Source organism: Sceloporus occidentalis, unplaced genomic scaffold (assembly GCF_023333645.1).
Source record: "Sceloporus occidentalis isolate IW3139 unplaced genomic scaffold, rSceOcc1.0.p SCAF_8, whole genome shotgun sequence".
In the NCBI taxonomy this organism is placed as follows: domain Eukaryota; kingdom Metazoa; phylum Chordata; class Lepidosauria; order Squamata; family Phrynosomatidae; genus Sceloporus; species Sceloporus occidentalis.
Genome location: NW_028316988.1, coordinates 3,467,127 through 3,488,710, shown reverse-complemented (window position 1 = coordinate 3,488,710; position 21,584 = coordinate 3,467,127). Strand labels below are relative to the sequence as shown.

The 21,584-nt window shown below is 45.1% G+C and overlaps 1 protein-coding gene across 2 annotated transcripts; it reads right to left on the bottom strand.

Annotated features, from left to right (window-relative positions):
• Window positions 1-1,814: 1,814 nt before the first annotated feature.
• On the bottom strand, window positions 1,815-21,276 carry LOC149307682 (alpha-enolase). 2 transcript variants are annotated; one of them, XM_089534238.1, is made up of 12 exons: window positions 21,181-21,276; window positions 14,472-14,565; window positions 11,687-11,782; window positions 9,528-9,586; window positions 8,313-8,382; window positions 7,551-7,684; window positions 6,233-6,455; window positions 4,647-4,844; window positions 4,325-4,526; window positions 3,885-3,993; window positions 2,892-2,950; window positions 1,815-2,522 (listed from the first exon to the last, which is right to left on the bottom strand). In XM_089534238.1, exons 2-12 carry the CDS (start codon window positions 14,554-14,556, stop codon window positions 2,453-2,455), a joined length of 1,305 nt encoding a protein of 434 aa, XP_089390364.1. In that variant the 5' UTR covers window positions 14,557-14,565; window positions 21,181-21,276; the 3' UTR covers window positions 1,815-2,452. The 2 variants fall into 2 exon arrangements, with proteins under 2 accessions (XP_089390364.1, XP_089390363.1); XM_089534237.1 differs by lacking the exon at window positions 9,528-9,586 and adding an exon at window positions 9,897-9,955 and having other exon boundaries at window positions 21,181-21,257.
• Window positions 21,277-21,584: the final 308 nt, after the last annotated feature.

The window sequence follows — 21,584 nt, the reverse complement described above, 5'->3', positions numbered from 1 at the left end:
CCTGAGTAGATCAGGGCTTGCAAAGGCAGCCACACAACGCAAGATCTGAATCAGTGACTCAAGCATGAAGAACAGCATTTTCCAAGACAGTTGCACCTGCTTCTCCCTTGGAAATATGGAGAGCTTACAGCTGTTTTCATGCAGTTTCTGGGTCAACAGCTTTATAAGTTGTGGGCTGTGTTTTAATGCCAAGGTTGAAAGCCTGGTAAGAGCATCCATTAAAACAGGGGTGGGAATCATGCAGGCCTTCAGTTATCATTAGACTACAGCTGCCAGGGTTGGCTTTACTGGGCAGTTGGGACTTACTACATTCAGGCTTATGGAAGGCAGCATAATTTCCCCACCCTGCATTAAAAGAGGTTTAACAAATAAAAGGTTTGCCCGTTCCCTTCCTGTTGTTGAGCTGAACTAGTCAGGGATTGTTGGCATTGTGCGTCTTTAAGTCATTTCCAACCTATGTTGAACCTATCGTGGGCTTTCATGGGCATGATTTGAGAGGTGGCTTGCCATTGCCTTCTCCTGAGGCTGAGACTGTGATCTGCCCAAGATCCAAATGGGAGTTTAAAGTTTACCTTTTGGACTTCAACTATGGTCGTGATGAGAAGACACCTTTTCAGGGCCTGTCCTACTATGAGGCAACCTACTTTGCGCAGCAGATTTTTGGTGCAACACAGAAGGATCAAAGTGCTTTATCCCCATTGTAATTTTAAATGTTGTTTAAGTGCCAGAGAGATAGAGAAGTATCCGTGGTATTTTCTCCCTTAGGAACTAAAGCAACCTGGTTGATTTGGGTACTGTGGCCTTTGGCTTAGGTTAAGCATGGGAAATGGCTCTCACCCTCGGGACCTAATCCGATCTTGCCTATATCCCAATGCTAGGCAATGCCAAAGGCTAAAATTCCAAAACGCTTCTTTTACCTTAAAATTCTTACTGCCAATAACCCATGCCTAGGACAACCTAGGCAGTGATGGTTATCAGCATCCACTAAAATAGTTCTGTAACACATGTTTGGGAGGCCTGAGTGGCAGTACACTTTAAGTCAGTGGTTCCCAACCTGTGGGTCAGGACCCCTTTGGGGGTCAAACGGGGTTGCCTAGGACCATCAGAAAACACATATTTGCATGTAGCAATTAAAATAGTTTTATGGCTGGGGTCACAACATGAGGAACTATATTAAAGGGTTGCAGCATTAGGAAGGTTGAAAACCACTGCTTTAAGTCTTTCCCAACTTATGGTGACCCAAAGGCAACCCTATCATAGGAGCTTCTTGGCAAGATTTCATAAGAGGGAGAGGCAAGATATAAATATTTTATATTATTATTATTATTATTATTATTTATTGCCACGGCCTTTCTCTGAGGCTTAGAGAGTATAACTTACCCAAGGATATCAAATGGGATCTGAAATTGGGACTAGTGACAGGAGCTCACCCCACATCAGACAGGATTCGGGCCTCAAATTGCTAACCGTCCGATTGTCAGAATTGGCTTCTTAAACGCTAAGCCACCACATCCCCAACACAAAAATCATGAAGCCATACAGGCAATGCATAAACACCATAAATAAATAAGACAGGTATTTTAGTATTTTTGGGTTGGAACCCAAAAGGAAATACAAGTTTTAAAGACTTAGGGGAAAGTTTGTTATGTGCAGCTCTGTACCAGGCAGCAAAATATTTTGAGTCGGCTGTAGTTCTTTACCCCTCTTTTTAAAGCTCCTCTTGTTGTTATCTCAGCAAAAAGCCAAGCCAACATTTACCTGAGGCCCTCATCCCCAAAAAGCAACATTTTCCAGTAACAATTCCAAGACCATGCTGGTGTTTCTCTCTCGTTTTATTTAATTCACATGAAAACTACCATTCTTCCTGTTTGCAGGTACCTCGGGGCTGCGTTGCAAGTTGTACAGCTTCCACAGAAGAAGTACTGGAGATAAAAGGGGTTCTCTTCCTCCTTGGGATGGTCAAGAGGGATAGGAGAGGAGAAACATGTCCTCCCATTACCTTCAATACAGAGCATCCCACTTATTCCAAAGCGGCAACAAGCTTTTACAGCTCGTACGCCAACAAGACCGGGAAATTCTTTCCCCTTCCTAGCTTCCTGATGCTTCCCTCCATATAAGACAAAGGTGGTGAGAAATGGCTTGCAGGGGTCCAGAGGAGAAGACAGAAGCCAAGCCCTTTTGAAAGCAAGGGATCGAAGCTGGGGATGTGTATGAAGGAGAAGGAGAAAGGAAACAGGACGCTAGATGATGAATTGTGGTCACCTAGAATAGAGAGGACCTGCAAAGCTTGCCTAGTTCCATCAGCTGCCCTTCGTTCGCAGTACACACAGATACTATGGGGTTTTTGTATTTCTCCTAAATGAGGTGACTAGTGCTTTCAACCACAACCAGGGTAAAGGGTAGGTGGGTAGGTGAGTAGGGAACGAATGAGCCTTGTCTGCCCCGGATCCGTTTAGTTGACACGAGGGTTCCTGAAGTTCCTGCCGGCAAAGCGGGCCTTGCTACCCAGTTCCTCTTCGATCCTAAATTTCAGAATAGAAGACAACTTTAAGTGATGACAGTTGCCTCCAGGAGAGTACAGTCAACTTCCTTTCAGCGCCTTTAAAGACTTCAACAACCATATATACTTGACTATAAGTCGACTTCATGTATAAGTCAAGGGCAGGTTTTGGGGCCAAAACTATGGATTTTGATATGACCTGTGGCTAAGTCGAGGGTAAAACTTAGGGTCATGCAACAAAGGATCTAAAGAAGGAGGAAGGAAAGGAAAATGATGCCAAAGAACTTAGAAAATGTATCAGGCATGATTGTTGGTGCTCACCCTAAAGGCTGGATAGATGAGAGAGATAAGAGGAGTCAGTACTTCCAGAATTACTCAACTCAATCCTTACCTCAAAAGTTGGTTATATTTGGCTAGGCGTTCAGATCGGCAGGGAGCCCCAGTCTTGATCTGGAAGGAGGAAAGAAAGTGAGAAGCATGAGGGAAAAGGGGATGAGGATCGAATTTAATAACCTCGCATGTTCCCTCTGACATGGTTAAGTAAACAGATGGTCCTCTGTTTAAGTCCTCTAACCTTTGGAGCAGAAGCAGACCCTGAAGGGGTCTGATCTCCAGACTCTGCAAATCATTTTGCTTCCTTCTAACTACTGGATGTGAGAAAGCAGCATAGAATTTTCTGTCTGAGATGATTCTGGCGATGGCTAGTTTATTTAAGTGGCTGTTGTGCATATTAATTCAATAGAGATCTTAAAATTGCCATTTTTAAGGCAGTATCAGACTCCTATAACTGTGTAATGTGCATACACCTCTCATGTATCCCTCAGAAAACATATACTTACCTATTTTGAATGAGGAAGTAGACAAAATCTATGAAAGCTAATGCTTTGACAGTTTCTTTCACATAGTTAGTCTCAAAGGTACTACAAGATCCTTTTGCACACTGGATATTGCATACTAACATGGCTATGTCCCTGAATGCTATTTTGAACATGTAACCATATGTAATCTATGCTATGTAATACGATTTTATCCTTACCACTATATCCTTACCATTATATTAGAACAGTATAACGGGCCCCCATGGATACCAAGGACCCTCATGGATACCAAAATCTGCGGATGCTCACATCCAATCACATACAGTGGGATAGTAAGATTGTGTTCCTTATATAAAACAGCAAAACCAAGGCGTGCCATTTCAAATTTTTTGTATGTGAATATCTTCAAACTGTTGTTGGTTGAATTTACAAATGGAGAATCAGTGGAAACAGAGGGCCGACTGTACGTCACTTTGCAATATATACAGTACATTCTGAAGCCTGGAGTGACTAAAGCTAATCTGAATCTGAAGCCAAAGCAACCATCATGGATGGGGCATACCCACCTGTCCAGTGCAGAGCCCAACCACCAGGTCGGCAATGAAGGTATCTTCAGTCTCTCCAGAGCGATGGCTCACCATCACACCCCAGCCATTTGACTGAGCAAGCTTGCAGCTGAAGCAAGAACAGATATAGGGAATTTAACATTTCCAGGCATATCATTAGGACACACTGTTGGTGTGGGTTGCACCTTCCTTTGTCCCACACATAGAGAGCCATTTTAAAGACTTGTCTACAAATACATAATCCTGTGGCAGTCTTTACTATCTTGATGCTCCATAAGCAAGGACCCCTGTGGCTGTCCAAATGATGTGGAGCAACACCACTCCCTTAAGCATCAACAGAAAGGGACTCACTAGAGAGGCCTAAAGCTTCTAAGACACAACGCAGGCAACCACCTGTTTCATGTTCTCTGCCCCCCCAAAAAACACGAAGGGAGACTTACGCCTGGAGTGACTCTGTCACTGAGCCAATCTGGTTGACTTTGAGCAGAAGGCAATTGCAGGATTTCTCCTCCACGGCTTTTGCGATCCGCTTGGGGTTGGTCACTGTCAGGTCATCACCCACCACCTGGATGCCTGCGCTAGCCGTGAACTTCTTCCAGGCAGCCCAGTCGTCTTGGTCAAAGGGATCCTCAATGGAAACCACTGAAAATCCAAGATAAAATGGCAGTCACTACTGATGTTCAGGCAAGATCTCCCAAGATCATCAAATGGAGACCTCTTTAGCACATGATGCCACCTCATATATAAGTCTTTTCTACTCACCCGGGTAGTTCTTCACAAAACCCTTGTAGAGGTCAGCCAGCTGGTCAGGGCTGATGTATCTGCTAGGGTCATCGGGGGACTTGAAGTCCAGGTCGTATTTCCCGTCGCGATAGAATTCGGAAGCCGCCACATCCATCCCAATGACAATCTTGTCGGTGTACCCAGCCTTACTGATGGCAGTCTTCAGCAGTTCCAGAGCTAGGAGGAATAAAAGAATAGGCTATAAACAATTCTTCCTTTCAACTATTGCTGTGTTTCAATCAGAAAATCATGTTAAGTCTCAGAGAACAAAAGACCGGACAATCGCTCTGTGGGAATTATGCAGCCCTCCATGTGCTGTTTGACTACAACCCCCAATTTCTTTCTCGTTGTTGCCAGACGGACATTTGGAAGAGGAGTCACAACCAAGAAAGTCATGGTGATCACAGGGATCTGGTGAAAGGAAGGCCTCTGAATGCAGAAGGATCTGTCTCAAATATTCTGGATTAATAATTACGCATCTCTCCAAATGTGGCTGGATTGCAACTGCCAGCATTCCTTACCAATGGCTATGCTAAGCTGGGGCTGCTGGAACTTGCCATCTAACAATATCTGGAGGGCTGCATGATACCAGCCCTGATTTAGAATTGTACGAGTTAATATTATATCCATACAGCTGCCCTAGCAGCAAATTGGCAGCTGGTTTACAAAGTTACAGTAAGGAACCTAGAGCGACAGCCTAGCCAGGTATTAAAAATAAAATGGATCAGTAACTCTCAGCAAGTTTTCTGCATTGCTGAAGAGCCTGGCTCCCAGAAGGTTCATGTTGCTTCAGAAGTGCTGTTAAGATGCTAGGAAGAACGTTTCCATTTCTTCTAACCCTCTCTCCTTCCTTAGGATGTTAGGGAAAGACTAAAAGCCTACAAGGATTCCACTAAACACTGTCCAAGCGTGGAAGCAATTCGTACCATTTTTTTTGCAGGAAGGAACAAGGTCTCTCAATCGGCCCAAGAAATGGCCATGGGAGCCTTCTGCCTTTCCTTTGGACTAGTCCTGAACTATCATCATGGTGCAAAAGGTACTGAAGCACTCTGAAAGACTACCAATCTTCTAGATCTAAAGGTTGCAGAAGTGGGCTCAGAGGTTATCTGAGAAACACCATTTCAAAAACCAGATGGACATGCTGGGCAGGATTCCTAGTGGATTTGGGGATGGGGGAACAGCAATGTAACATATAAATTCCTTCCCTGTGTCTAAGGCTAGCAAGTAAGAGAGAGCCAATGTACAAATTACCAACATACAGGCTCCGAAATAAAGATCTGCCACAAGATTTCCTCTTCCTTCACTTGGCTTGAATCTTTTCCACTTGCTGCTCCATAATCCTGGAACTGCCTCCCTGAACGTCTACAGACATCCCTCTTTAAATCTCACTTTAAAATGTTCTTGTTTTCCAAAACTTTGGAACGCAGGAATCTCTCTGTTTAGTTTGTGTTACAATTGCATTGCAGTTTTATATTTGTATTATGCCTTACTTCCCGTGTGTGTGTGTGTGTGTGTGTGTGTGTGTGTGTGTGTGTGTAAACTTATCAGACTCTTTATCTTTTTACCTTCTTTGTTCTCCAAGATGTTAGGCGCAAAGCCACCTTCATCACCCACATTGGTCGCATCCTTCCCATACTTCTCCTTAATGACATTCTTCAGGTTGTGATACACCTCAGCACCAATGCGCATGGCTTCCTTGAAGTTCTCAGCGCCGATGGGGAGGATCATGAACTCCTGCATGGCCAGCTTGTTCCCAGCATGGGACCCACCGTTGATCACATTGAAAGCCTAGAGGAAGCAAGACCAAAGATAAGAAGGTAAGCCTACTGGGTGTTTATTCATGTCGACCAATGTATAGCAAGGGCAGGGATCATACAGCCACATGGATGCGGTTGGACTGTAACTCCCAGCACCCTTCATCATGAGCTTTGCTGGCAAAGGCTGCTGGGACTTCCGACAGGACAGCTTGAGTGGGATGCTTAATACAAATATACTACAACTGGAAGGAAACACCCCCCCCCCTGACCAAGTACCTATTTGAAATAAAGGAGATACAAGCCCATCCACATGCCCTGAAACTTATATCGACTCACAGGGAAAAAAAGAGGGGATGGGGAGGGCAAAGGAAAACAAAATCCATGCACAAAGAAGTGAAGTGTCCCATACAGGCACCCACAAAATTTTAAAATGTTGCATTTCTAAACCTCAAGGATTAGAATAGGAATGGGCATCAGATGGTATTGAGCTACAACTCCCATCCATGGGTCCAAATTGTTATAGCCAGAATGCTGTCTGGTACATGTTATAAGGAGCATATGATCCCCTTCTTAAAACAGCTTCAATGGCGGCTACTGTTTCATTCCTGGGCACAAATCAAAGTGCAGGTTATGACCTATGACTTAGGTCCAGACTATTTGAAAGACTACATCTCCCCAATATGAACATGACTGATCTCCAGGGGATGGCTTTCTCTCAGTTCCATCACTATTGTAGGCTCTTTTGGCGAGTTCAAACGGGATGCAACCAAAGCATGTATAACCAAAGCCAGGTTAGGCATTTTGGGTGCAGATGGTGCACTAGTTTTAACTGTGCAAATGCACTCCTGACCACTGCTGAAACCTGGGCATCCAGGTTTCAGTCACTGGCTTTGTGAAGCTGGGGCTGACGACAGGGAAAACTGTCTGGAGGACAAACAGTTAAGAGCCACTAGTCTAGAAAACCGTACAATGATGTTTTGCACTTGTTTTCGAGAATGGTAGCCCATCACCAGAATATACCAGCCACAGCTGGACACCAGCGGCAGGCAGCCTTCTACAAAAGTGCTCTACTGCATGCGCAGACAGCACTTCACCTCTTGTATACAGCTCAGCAAAGGACACTTACGGGGACTGGCAGAATGACGTCCTGGTTTCCAGCAAGGTCAGCAATGTGCCGGTACAAAGGGACCCCTTTCTCAGCAGCACCAGCCTTGCATACGGCTAGGGAGACTCCCAGGATTGCATTCGCTCCAAACTTGGCTGGGAGACAAAAAAATGGGAGAGGAAAACACAATTTACTTGCCGATGTCTTTCCTTAGCTCCAACTGCAGCCTCCTCTTGCCACATTTTCCTCTCCTTGTAATATATGATACATCTCCCCTTCTCTAGCATCATTGGTGGTTTTTCATTTTTATCATTATTATTGTCATTGCTGCTTATTGAGGATGACTACCTGACTTTTTCCCATCCTGGGACAAGCCAGCTTGCAAAAGTTAAAAACATATACAGCCCAAAATTTTACACTGTATTAAAAATATAAGGGGATCCTGTAGCACTTTTGAAACTAACTCGATCTTATAGCAGAGGCGAGGTTGTTGTTGTTGTTATTATTATTATTATTATTATTATTGAAGAACAGGATGCAAAGGGCTCTTGTAGCACGTTCGAAACTAACTGAGCAAAAGACCATTATAACATAAGCTTTTGTAGACTTGGTCTACTTTCTCAGATGCAAGAAGGTGACTTCTTACGATGCCATTTCTGTCAAGAGCAGCTTTTGGCTTTACTCAAGCAGCAAAAAGAGCTACCAGAGGAGTTTTGTTTTTCTAACCCATTCCAGGGCATCACCTGTCAACTAAAAGGTGTGTTTAACTGACGGTTTACTTACATTTGTTCTCAGACCCATCCATCTCCAGCAGCAGTTTGTCAATCTTTTCTTGCTCCACAACACTGATGTTCTGCGGCAAAAAGAGGAGAATTTCCATGGTGAGAGAGAAGGCAGCAATGTGATCCAGAAAGGCAAACTCACAGGGCTTGTAATACCGTTAGTAAGGCAATCACTTCAGGCACTAGTAGTAGCAGCCTTACTAGTGGCCCTTACTCCTGCAAACCTACAGCTGCTTCCTTCTGCCATGCAACTTGCCCTATTTACATTTAATTAATTTAATTCAAACTACAGGAAAGGAGATCCCACTTCAACTTTAAGACAGTAATAGCTGTTTAACAGTGGAATATGCAGCCCAGGGAGTGATGGAGTCTTCTTCTTTGGAGGTTTTTAAACAGAGGATGAATTGACATCGATAGGGAATGCTCTCATTGTGTATTCCTGCATGGCACATTGGGGTTGGACTGGATGGCCCTTGGGGTCTCTTCCAACTCTGATTCTATGGATTAGCCTGAAATCAAGTGTATTAGAGGACACCATTTCATCAGTGGCAATCCTTGAGCCATTTTCTGCCAGTCCCTGGGATGTTTCCAAGAAAGCAACTGTACCAACATAGCATCAATTTAGTGCTGGTCCCTAGCATGCTGGAAAACATTTACTATATTAGTATTCCTCACATCAGTGAAGGACTGTTCTACATGAAATGCATCTTTCACCTACAGGGTGGTCTAGCGTTTGCTCTAGCTTCCAGAAAGTACTACATTTATTACTGATGTTTAACATATGTTAATTTTTAAAAAGTGCCAATGGACCTGCTGTATGGACAGATTGTTACAGATCCAGATCAGACCGTATTCTCTTTTACCTTATTATTGATTTTTGAGGTTTTGAGGTTAGGGAAGAGGGCGGTTGCACTGTTTACTAAACAGTGTTTTGCTAAAATGTACAAAAGGTAGGCTAAAACCAACCAAGACAGCAAGCAGTTTTCCATTCACAGGCTTTATTTGTGCATCATTTCCTCATTCCTATAATACTCTCCAAGATGCACACATAAACAGACAAGCTTTTGCAGTTCGTGTTCATGCATCTGATCCAACGCTGAAGACTTGTGTAAGATTTCTGACATGGCACTGGCTTCCTTTCATGTTTTTTTAAAGAGCACATACACCATATATAAAGCTTGCACTAAAGGGTTAGTGAAATAAGGAATACTCCTACCTTGTTAACCAGTGCAGGGGCAATTGTTTTATTGATGTGCTCAACAGCCTTTGAGACACCTGGAAGGAACAAGCAAATCAATCACTGATCCAACTCGCCAAAGGCCAAAGCAGGCATTAATAGAGGATTCCATGGAACCGCAATTTACAACCCCAACCGCCTCGCCCTCAAGACAAGAGACTGACATACGCAAGGAGGTTTCCAAGGTATTTTCCTTCACTTTTGTTAAAGGTAGTGCTAGATCAACCCTTGGCCAGGGGAAGGGCACAATAGCCATCGTCGTCTAAGAATGCCTGCTGAAAGGTTAGTCTCGAAGACCATGCACCGTGAACGCCCATGTGGAGCGCTGGGCTGCACACCCCAAGTTACCTGAGTACACAACGCCGGCGCCAGGAATTCGTTAACATATTTAACGGCTCGGGAGACACCTGATCGGAACCAAGTGGACGGAAGGAGAGAGAAGAAAGAGAGAGAAGAGGGAAAAAAGGGGAGAGAGATGAACGCCCACAAGAGAACACGGAAGCAGGTCATGCAAGGAAGGAGGGGGAAATAACATGCAAGAGGACCCTTCTGGCATAAGGCTGTATGGCTGAAAAAGAAACTGAAAGCAGAAAGGTGCAGCCACCAACCAGTAATGCCTCGGTTCAATCGTCACACCAAACCATGGTCTGCCCTAAGTGTGGCTCAGGAAACTCAAACCATGGTGTGTGTTCCACAACATAACAAAAGCCAAACCCAGATTCAGAAGTGCTTCACTGCTTTCCTTTTCTATCTTCTAAGTTTTCCTAACTATGGTTTGGGTACTTTGCATGGGTTACAGAATTTGGAAGCCCTTCCTTTAAGTATTGGAAGGGGTGTCATATTGAGGATGAAGCAAGCTTGTTTTCTGCTGCTCCAGAGACTAGGACACAAAGCAATGGATTCAAACTACAGAAAAAGAGATTCCATCTAAACATCAGGACAGTAATTGCTCTTCGATATTGGAATACACTGCCTTGCAGTGTGCTGGGGTTTCCGCTTCTACAAAGAGACTGGATGGCCACCCGTCAATAGTGCTTTGATTGTGCCTTCCTGGGTTGGACTGGATGGCCCTTGGAAGCATCTTCCAACTCCAATTCTACATCTGGAGGACAAAAGATTGGGAACCACTGCCCTAAAGAAATGGTGGGCAAATGCCTGGCAGCCAGGGACCAGATTCCCCTATAAACCCTATAGACTATACACGCACACTCAACAGTTAACTCAAAAAACTCCATACAAGTCCACAAAATGGCAACTGGAAGTGGCATTGCATCCATTTTGAGAAGGACTCGGATGAAAATAGAGGCATTTGCCACTTCTGCTGAAGTCTGGGGCTGGGGTGTTTTTAAATGCTTGGGCACCTCTGTGGGTTTTGAACAAAAATACACCTGAAAATGACATTTTTAAAAAACTGGGCGTTTTGAGGAGACTTGCAGGTGGCTTCAGGGGATACAAAACTGTGGGTCAGCAGCCACACAATCCCCATAGGCTGTACCCTATATCTTGCATGTGATTCAGAAGTAAACACACAACATGCAAGCAACCCAACGCAAACACAGAATAGAGGGCAGAGGTGTCAGCAACACTCTCCCCTTTGACAACAGTAAATAGACTTTAAAAAGAAGAGTGTTACATGCACAAATTCAACATTTAAAATGCTCCGAATACAAAACCCTTAATAAGTCACAATGCAAATTAAAAGGAAAGTCTAGGTGGACTAGGGGTGGGTAGAGAGCAGCAAGGCTGTTTTTGTGACTGTCAATTCCTACTGATCTCGATTGCTGTTTTCTTGGTCAAGACCAAAAGAAGGATCTCGTATGTGGGAAACCATCAGTTTGGACAAAACTGGGAGCAGATTCCCAAACAAATACATGCTTGCACAAGAGGCTCTTGCTGCCACTTATAAAAGCTCATGTGTGCCTCCTGTCTCCGCTGCCACTACTGCCAGACAGAAGTATATATGTGATATCCTCTCCACCCTGCAAGAGGTTCCTACTTTGGGGCAAACACTCGAAGACAGAAGCCAAGGGCCGAAAAAGCAGAGGGAGGAGAATGTGTAGACCAAGGCAACAGCCAGGTGCCAAGACAGATGCCAAGGAGCGAGAGCGGTCCCATTGCCCTAACAGGAAGGTCTTTACCTTTCCCCAGGAAGCGTGTCTTGTCATTGTCGCGAAGTTCCAGGGCTTCATAGATTCCAGTAGACGCCCCACTTGGAACTGCAGCCCTGAAGAGACCTAAACAACAATAATAATAGTAATAATGTTAATAATCATCATCATCACCATCAAACCCTAGTCTCCCAGAGATAGCCCAACACCAAAACCACGACACCATGGTGGCTCAGTCTATGTGTGCATGTGTTGCGTGCCTTCAAATCATTTCCAATTTATGGCAACCCTAAGGCAACAGAGACTGAATGGCCACCTGTCGGGGATGCTTTGATTGGGAGTTCCTGCATGGCAGGGGGGTTAGACTGGATGACCCTTGTGGTCTCTAACAACTCTAACATTCTATGATTCTAACATTATCATGGGTTTTCTTGGAAAGATTTGTTCAGAGGAGCTTTGCCATTGCCTTCCCATGCGGCTGAAAGTGTGTGACTTGCCCAAAGTCACCCAGTGGGTTTCAAGGCTGAGCAGGGGAACCAAACCCTGGTCTCCAGAGTCATAATCCACTACATCATGCTGGCTGATATTATTCAATGTATTTCTTTCACAAATGTGAGTCTTTTATGAACCTTTGCAAAGAGGCTTGGGGAACAATACTGACGTAAGCTAGTCCGTTCTCCAAATTTCTATTTTACAATCCGGAGTGGCAAGAGGCCAGTTTCTGCCCTTTCCTTGTTTAGGTGGAAGACTCATTAGGAAGGGACCATCTATTCTAAGGGAAGACACTGGCCATCCTATTAACCCTCAGCCACAATTGTGGATGTTCATCGCAACACTGTGACCCAGGCCAGCGCCTGCATTTGCACAATGGGGGTGTCCAATTCTATAAGGCATGGAGAAGAAAGGGACAAAGGACTAAATAGACAAGAGGCCTAGCAGCCAAAGCTGGAAAGAGCCCCTCTTTTTTATGAAAAAGGGGCAACCCCAATTATAGAAGAATTGCATAGCAGTCATTTCACAGACCCAAATTAAGACAGAACCAAAATGTTCATCCTCAGGAATGCTATCATTAGGCTGCGCAGGAAGGAGGTCCACGGAGCGGAAGAGAGATTATTCAATCTTTCCTGCTGAACCAGAGAGATTGCAGCCACTAAAGTTGAATTATTTGAAACATCAGGCCAGGGCAGGAGATTATATGGAAGGAGACAGGCAAAGGAGGTGGAAGGGAATTCTAATTGGGGCAGACAAAGCCTGCTTTGAAGGCAGGCATGAAAATGGATGGAGAGGCGCCAAGTCAAAAAGATGGACAGTGATTCATTCATTTAGAATGCTTCCCTGGTTTCTCTCTCTGTCTGGGGCTCTGGAAAGGTACTGGGCAATTATATATACCCAAGGCGTATACCGTTCTTCGCTGGATATCGTGATGGGAGTTGTAGTCCAACATATTCAAAGCACCCTAATTCAAAGGAAACATGCTGAACACCAATGGGGGGACTCACAGACTTTGCTGAGTGTGATCAGCATTTTTCAAGCCCGGAGTCCCAGGGGTTCATAAAACTGCCACTGCTAGCGATGTTTTGGACCGAACCCTGATCTCCAGAGTCACAGTCCAACACACAAACCATTACACCATGCTCCCATTCCCAGGATCCCCCAAGCAACATGGCAACTGGAACTGGTAACCCAAGAAGTCACTTAACCAGTGTACAGTAGGGCAAAGGGGTAGAACATGGATGGGAAGCTTTTGGCTCTCCTGGACGCTCCTGAACTGCAACCATCTTGCTGGCTGTGCTGCCTGAGGCTGATGGAACTTACAGTCCAGTTGCACCTGTTCCTATTTTTTGTCCTCCTTCCACAAAATTAACCTAGCACGCCTCGAAGAGAGAGAACAAATCAAGCCTCCTCCAGTCTCCCCATCTCTGAAAAAGCCTACTTTTCATTCCTTGACTGGATTACAACCGTCGCCCTTCCAGACTGTAAGGACCATGCATTCTCAGCTAGTTCCAGTGTATCAGGTTGCTGGGCCCAGCCTCCAAGAATGCAGGAGCAAATGGCTGCAATCCATCTCAAGGAGGACTACAGTAGCAGGCCACCTTATGCTCAAAGCAGCTGGGCAGGTTTATTTTTATCGACTCGGCTTCACTTTGCTACTTACTGTACGGCTACGACGTAGGCCCATAACACCCACCCACTCCCTATGCTCTCACGCACCGTTTCCAATCCGCAACACCAACGCCTTGCTGTGCAAATCCGTTATCGATAACACTAATAAGGAAAAGGCGTGGAAAGGTCTCTTTTCTCTTTTTTAGAAATGAGTCCTGGGTCACTATTAAGACCTGATTTATGTTCATATCTGTGGATTACAAAATTTCCTCAGTGGAGTACAATGAGATGAGGACAAATGGACCGTGGAGGTTGCTTTTATGGTACTCAACTTGTCCAATTTCTTCCCCTAAAAATGATTTATCTCATGCAGATGTGACACTTCATCTCTGAAGTAGGTTTCAGGATGGGTCACGTTCCTCCAACTCTCTATCTCCTATGTATGGGAATTGACCTCATCCCTAGAGATATCTCCAGAGCGTTTCTCAACCAGGACAGTCTCCTCCCCTCTAACCAAGAAATCCTCAAGCTCCATAATATGCTGCAGAGTGGATCAACAGGTCTCAAGTTGCTGGACCTTCCTTCCAAAAAGGCAAGATATAAAGCAATATGGCAACAGAACAGCATCCCACCCTTTTGCCACTGGTGGAAGCAAGCTCTATATAGCCCACATGCGAATCCACAAAGACAAACCTTCCGAGGCAGCTCTCACCTTTGCTGGTATATAGGTCTACTTCGACGGTGGGATTCCCACGGGAGTCAAAGATTTCCCGAGATTGGATCTTGAGAATGGACATTTTGTTTGCCTGGAGAAGGAAGGGCAGAAGGAGAAAAGACAGGTGTTAAGCTTTAAAAAATACATACAAGGACTGAGAACTATCAGAACTGTCATTACCTCCGATTCTTGCAATAAACCTGGGATTTGTAGTCCTGTAGGGGAGGAAAGGTAGCCAATACATGGCAAGCCGTTAGTTTATTTCAAACCCCCAAAACAACAGACTAGACTGTTAGGGTTTAAAGAAATGCCACCTTGGTGACCATGGCTGGGTCTCTCCCTCTCTGTCTATCCTACCTCACAAGACTGTTGTGATGTATAGGAGCAGAAGATCATGTAGGCTGCTCCTGGCTCTATAGAAGAAGGAAAACTGTCTGGGTTGTGCTCCTCTTTTGTGTATATGTGTCTTCAAGTCGACTTTTGGCAACCCCATGAACTTCAGAGTGTTTGCTTAGGCAAAGAATACTCAAAATAATTTAAACAACGAACATGGGGTATGCGCAAAGCCATCCGTTATGGAGAAAAGGTCCAACCCTAGCTGGGTCTGCACTGCAGAAATAATCCAGGTTGACACCACTTTAACAGCCACGGCTTGACGCTATGGAATTCTGGGAATCTGTATTTTGCACTTGCACCAGAGAAGACCAAGCGTCTCACAAAACTACAGTCCCCAAAACTGCACAGCACTAAGCCATGGCAGAGAACGTGGTGCCAAACTGGATTATTTCTGCAGTGTGGACGCAGCCTAAATTAAGCTACCAAAGGGCAGTTTAGGTTATCCGCTCATTTGCACGCCACCGATCCTCAATGACAGGAAATCCAGATGGGCTTAAAAGCAGGCGTTTACTGTAATACTAAACCAGTCACGCTCAAGCGTGCATTGCATTTTGCCTTGCACTTCGTTCCCCTTGCCCCACCACCTGGAAACAGGTAAGGACCCAGATTTTTGCAGAGAGCAAAAGCTTCAGCTTCATAAGCGTTCCTCCCTCGGACAATACTCACTGCAGGCCAACCCAGCTGCCTAACCAGACTATGCAGTTGAGGCCGCATTGCATTACTGCCGGTTCACAGATGCCCTTGAGTTGTGACCTTCCCAGGAACTCCTCCTCTTCCTCCGCTGCCTGGCAGGACTTGGCAGGATCACAGCTGCTGCAACAGCCAGCCAATTTCTCTTTTAACCCTCTTATCAGTGCATCTGCTAGTTACATCTTTTTCTCCTTCTTCATAGAATCATAGTGTTGGAAGAGACCCCAAGGGCCATCCAGTCCAACCCAATTCTGCCATGCAGGAACTCTCAATCAAAGCATCCCTGACAGATGGCCATCCAGCCTCGGCTTAAGGACCTCTAAGGAAGGAGACTCCACTACACTCCGAGAAAATGTATTCCAGGGAGTTCTTTTTCATAACCACCACCTGAACCTACAAGTCAGTTTCGTTCAGTTTAGCACTGGCTTACAGAACGTTTCCCCCACCTAGCATCCTCCAGTTATGTTGTTTGGAAACTCCCATCATCCCGTGAGTCCTAGGCCAATCCCAAACTACTACACCCCTCTGGAAGAATAGCGTCCACAACACCCCAAATCTATAAAACAGTGAACCCTTTTTACAGGTCCAACCAAAATGCACAACCCACGCATTGCAAGCGGAGCTTCCAAAGCTCGCGACATGTATATTGTGCATTTCGGTCCTCCCCATAAAGGTAGCACTGCTTTGCAGATTTTGGACGCTATGGTACTTTGCTATATGGCCACCCCTGGATTAATACACTGGAAGAATGGCACTCAATGGGTTTCGGTGCCTGAGCAGGGATTCAAAAATAGGTCTCCTGGAGTCCAGCCTCAAACCATTACTCAGTGATTCCCAAACTCTGGCCTTTCAGGTATTTTGGACATTGGTTCCCAGAATCCCAGACTGCTGGCCAAGATTATTGTGGCTTCTGGGAGCTGAAGTCCAAAAAACCTGATGACCGAAGTTTGGGTATCATTGGATTATACCATGCTGGCTCTGCAGATGTGGCTTTCCAGGATATATTTTAAGACCAATACCTTGAAGGCACCGGATCCCATCTGGTCTTGGAAGTTAAGCAGGGTCAGCCCTGGTTAGGACTTGAATTAAAGACCACCAATGCTGCAGGTTATATTTCAGATGAAGGAAATTCATGGGGTCCTTGAAACTCAATAGGTGACTTGAAGGCGCATCCATGCACACACAAGTCCTCGCTGAGCAAGCACAAAAAGCTAACCTAGGCAGCTACATGGAAGAATTTAACACTAAATATTTGGGGACTAGGAACTGTTCCCAAATAACGTTGTCGAAAGAAGCCACTGGGGATGACGGGAATTGCAAACCAAGAGGTTTGGAAGGGACCAGGTGGTTTTTGCTGTAGTGGGAGAAAATGGATGGGGCAGAGGAGCAAAGCACATGGTGGGCTGACTCAGAATCTGAACAAAATGGAAGCCGCCTGCCTCTCCGTCTGTACTTTTGGAACTGGTGCTTGAAATTTCCTGCTTGCGCCAAGATGTCTCATCTTGCCCTGTGACTCAGCACACTTCATGTAACCGAAGCATCCTCGGCTTTTCTCTGTGCAATAAAAAATTCTGGAATGATGATGACTGCCTTTCTCTCCTCCTCCTTCTCCTCCCAACATGTCCTACATGATGCCCAAGGAAAGAAAATATCCTGTCTTTTTCCTCGCCATTTCAAATCATAGACTGAGCTTTACTCTCTCTGCCGCAAAGATTCTGCTCTTCTGAAAATACGATTAAACCAATGTCCTGGACCTGACACCCGCTAGAAGCTTTGGACTACAACTAATGTTACCAGGATTCAGGGCCTGGCCCCAAGTCTCCAATTTTTGTGGCTCAGGAGTTGAGGGTGCAAATTCTCCAGTTTTGCAGGGAATCAACTCCAGACAAGAAGAAAGGACCTTGGGAAGATCTTCAGATAGCTATTAAAGCAGAAGCTTGCTACAATTTGAAAGGGTCCGTTCATTTGTTGCTGTGACTTAAAAATACTCTTGGGTGGGTTAGTGTCTAGGTATTTACTTAGTTGCCTCCTTCCCTCCCAGTTGTAATGGTGCCAGGGCTTACCCACCGTTCTGCTCTGCATCAATCTTCTGGTTAGAAGCAAGCAAAATACATTAAATGTTCCTTAGCCCATCTCCCTAAATAAATAAGAAGGAATTCTCCCTTGTTTTACCTTACTCTGGGATCAGCCCCTTTAGCTAGAATTTCTCTCTCAATTTCCAAACAGACGACTTGAAAGGCACATGGATTGCACACTCTCAAGGGTCCTGGTCCAAAACTCTAACCACAGTGGTCCTCAAACTTTGGTCCTCCAGATGTTTTGGACTTCAGCTCCCAGAATTCCTGACCGTTGACCATACTGGCTGGGGCTTCTGGGAGCGGAAGTCCAAAACACCTGGAGGACCAAAGTTTGGAAAGCATTGCACTACATCATGCAAGATTTATTCAGAGGAGGTTTGCCATTGCCTTTCTCTGGGGCTGAAAGAATCTAACTTGCTGATGGCCACTCAGTAGGTTTCCATGGCTGAGAAGAGATTTGAACCCTGGTCCCCTGGAGATCTAGTCCAAACCTCTAACGTTCCAGATGTGTCTTTCTCTAATGTTCCAGATGTGTCTTTCCTGGATGCAACTGAGCTAGGCTTGGTGAGCGCAGCAAGTACAAAAAACTAATGCAGAAAGCAACTGGAAGAAATTAAACGTTAAATATTTGAGAACAGGGATTTTGTTCTCAAATAATGTTGTCGCAATATTTGAAGGGTCAATGCACCCAAGTGTACTCTGCAAGAGCGAGGGTAAATCATTAGACAAGACTCTCCCCCGAAGGACCCAATTTTATTTGGCACCGTGAAGAGTTAACAAAACCACGTCCGGAAGCTTTGCAGCAAAGGCAAGCAGGCCCCAACAGATTTCAAGCCTTAAGGCAAAAGGAGGCTTGCAGTTTTATTTCCTGCAACTTTCAAGAAGCTATTAAAAGGGGGGAAATTAGACTTTTAATCAAGTCACTTTTACACTAGGAAGATGGTCCCAAGAAATGGTGCCCTAACTAGGGAAAAAAACCCAGATCTTCAGAACATCTCGAATCAAGGACAAACCGTTTTTGCGGCAATGACTGCATGACGCAGATCCTCCTACTCAGTGCAGCTAGATACTACTCAATGTATCTGCTCCAAAAGGAGTGGTTATAGGCCTAGTGTGAATCAGAGCTTTGACGGAAAAAGAAAACTCCCTTCCTGTAGTTGGGCACATGGTTGCAACCTTCCGGGTAATGCACCGACTGCTGCCTTCATAAATCAATGCCTCGGCTTTGCAAAAAGGCCCCCTCTTTTTGCAAGGGACATGATGGCGCATGCTATAGAGGCAGGACACCTGCTGCCACAGCTGCTATAGATGGATGGGCTTTCCTCCCCTCTCCTCCCTATTTCTCTCTCTCATCTTTCATTTCCACAGGGCCCTATTTTAGTCCTCTGTTACCAGAGCACCAGGTATTAATTCCAAAGGCCCACGCAAGTGCCAGACCCTAAGGAGGAATGCAAGGTCTATGTGCAAAAGGGAAGGGCTTGGTTGGTAACATATTAAGACACACTCCTTTTCCTTCCTGTTCGGAAATAATACATTACATATGTGTGTGTGAGGGAGAGAGACTGCATAGTGGAGTGGTTTGAGCAGACTCTGGAGATCTGGGTTCGATAAAAAGAAAGATAGTGTAGTGGTTTAAGCAGACGATGATTCTGGAGATCAGGGTTCGATTCTTCTTGTTCAGCAAGATTATATATATATATATATATATATATAGAGAGAGAGAGAGAGAGAGAGAGGGCATATATGTATGTGTGAGAAAGAAAGAAGGAGAGCATAGTGGAGTGGTTCGATTCCTGGTTGGCCATGGAAACCCACTGGGTGACCTTGGGCAGGTCACATACTCTCAGCCTCAGAGCACGGCAATGACAAACCTGCTCTGAATAAATCTTGCCATGAAAACTCCAGGATAGGTCTGCCTTAAAGACAACCTGAAGGTGCACAGCAACAAATATATATATGTATAAGATTTGAACACTTTACACAGGTTTAATCCTCAGAATGGCTCAGTGACTGATGGAGGCAAGAGGGGGGGGGGGAAAGAAGGCTATTATGGAGTGAAAGAAAAGGAGGGCCATGTGGAGGCCTTACAAAACCCAGGCCTTGTCTTACTTCTTCTGCCCCACCTCACCTTTAGCGAGGCCTGAAGGCAAAGCAGGGCTTCCTAGTTTGCAAAAAGCTGCTTTGCCTCCCAGTTCCATCATCTGGGCCTGGCACCTTCCAAGGATGGCTCCAAAGAGGAAGGTCCACCAGGGCATCCAATACCCAGTTTGGTGGGTTGTGCTGTTCTTTGAAGCATCCCTTTAAATACCTGCATCCCATCCTACCTTCTCTCCTTCCTTGAGTCACTTTTGGAGAAAGGATGGAGAAGAAATGCAATTTAAAAATGGGTGGATGAAGCACAGACAGAGGAGGAGAGCACCCTCAGCTTTTTGTGCCTATCTGGTCCAACATTTCAGTCCCTCCATTCTTTTCTTTTTATCCTGAGGGCCTCCACATTTATAAGTGAGGCAGAGAGGTGTAGTGGTCTCAGCCGCAGGAGTTTGAAGCCCTGTTCAGTAATGGAGACCCAGAGGATGAAAGTCACACACTCTCAGCTTCAGAGGAAGCCAAGGGCAAGAACCTGGCCAAGGAAATCCAGTAGTAAGCAGTGATCCTTACTACTGGGTTACTTGGCAAGAGTTCTTGCCCTTGCCTTCCTTTGAGGCCGAGAGCCACTGTGTTTCAGGGTTGGATCAGGATGAGGGAAGACCTGGGTTCGAATCCCCACTCGGCCATGGAAATCTACAAGTGTGACCTTGGACAAGGCCCACTCTCTCAGCCTCAGAGGAGGACAATGGGAAGAAATCTTGCCTAAAAACCCAGTAAGAGGTAATTCGTATTTTAGTGCTGGACTAGGACTTGGGAGATTTGGGTTCGAGTCTCCACTCAGCCATGAAAAATTACAGATGACCTTGGACAAGGCCCACTCTCTCAGCCTCAGAGAAAGGCAAGAGCAACCCTCCTCTGAAGAAATCTTTCCAAGAAAACCCTGCAATAGGTTCACCTGAAGATGCCCTACCACCTAAAATCACTACAAACCCTATCTAAAAACCATTCACCCCTTTTTATTTCCTGCTCTGGAAAGGGTTTTAGGAGGCTATGCATTCCCTAAAGGGCCTTCTCCTTGACCTTGCAATGGCTGGAGGAGGAAACATTTTGGAAAAGATGATTATATATATATATATATATATATATATATATATATTCTTTTTTAATTCATGCCAAATGCCTTAATGGGGAAAAGGAGCGGACAAAGGAAACGATATGTGTGTGGGCAACTCAAACACACACAAAAACAGACACAAAAACATTTCCTCTCTTCCTTCCTCAAATGCCCAAGTTGCAACATTTTTGCAAACAGAGCCCTTGCAACAAGGTCTCTGGGCCTTTGAGGAAGAGATCCAAAGGAACAAAATAAGCATACAGAGGCAGCCACTTACCTGAAGGGGCTTAGCAGAGCATGCACAGATCAATAAATAGGATAAAAGTTACATTGTACTCACGATTTGTTTTGCAAAATCGAAATTAGCAACAGGGCTTTTTTGCAAGCGGCTGGAGCTGCAGGGCAACTGGGGAAGAGCAGCCGGGCTCGCGCTGAACTATAGTCCGGGATATGCAGATGAGCTGCCTCAACTCGGCTCCTCATTGGCTGGCCCGGGCCGTTCTTTTTCCCTGATTGGTCGCGGCGGGCCTCGCGCCAGCTAGGCCTTCTTGGCGCGTGCGCTACGTGCTCAAGCCTCTTTTCTTTTGCTGAGGATGGGAAAGGCCCCCTTTTTATTAATTATTTATTTAATTAAAATATTTGCATTTATTTATTTATTTATTTATTTATTTCCAAAGGTGAAAAAAATCCCCATTTTGCTAAAAATTGCCTTTGAGAGACCAAACCATTTTTTTAACAAAAGAA

Coding starts and splice junctions, on each gene's coding strand:
- LOC149307682 (XM_089534238.1), bottom strand. CDS start 14,556: ATGTCCATTCTCAAGATCCAATCTCGGGAAATCTTTGACTCCCGTGGG. Junction 6,456..7,550: donor ACGTCATTCTGCCAGTCCCC/GTAAGTGTCCTT, acceptor TGCTTCCTCTAG/GCTTTCAATGTGATCAACGG. Junction 2,523..2,891: donor AAATATAACCAACTTTTGAG/GTAAGGATTGAG, acceptor TCTGAAATTTAG/GATCGAAGAGGAACTGGGTA.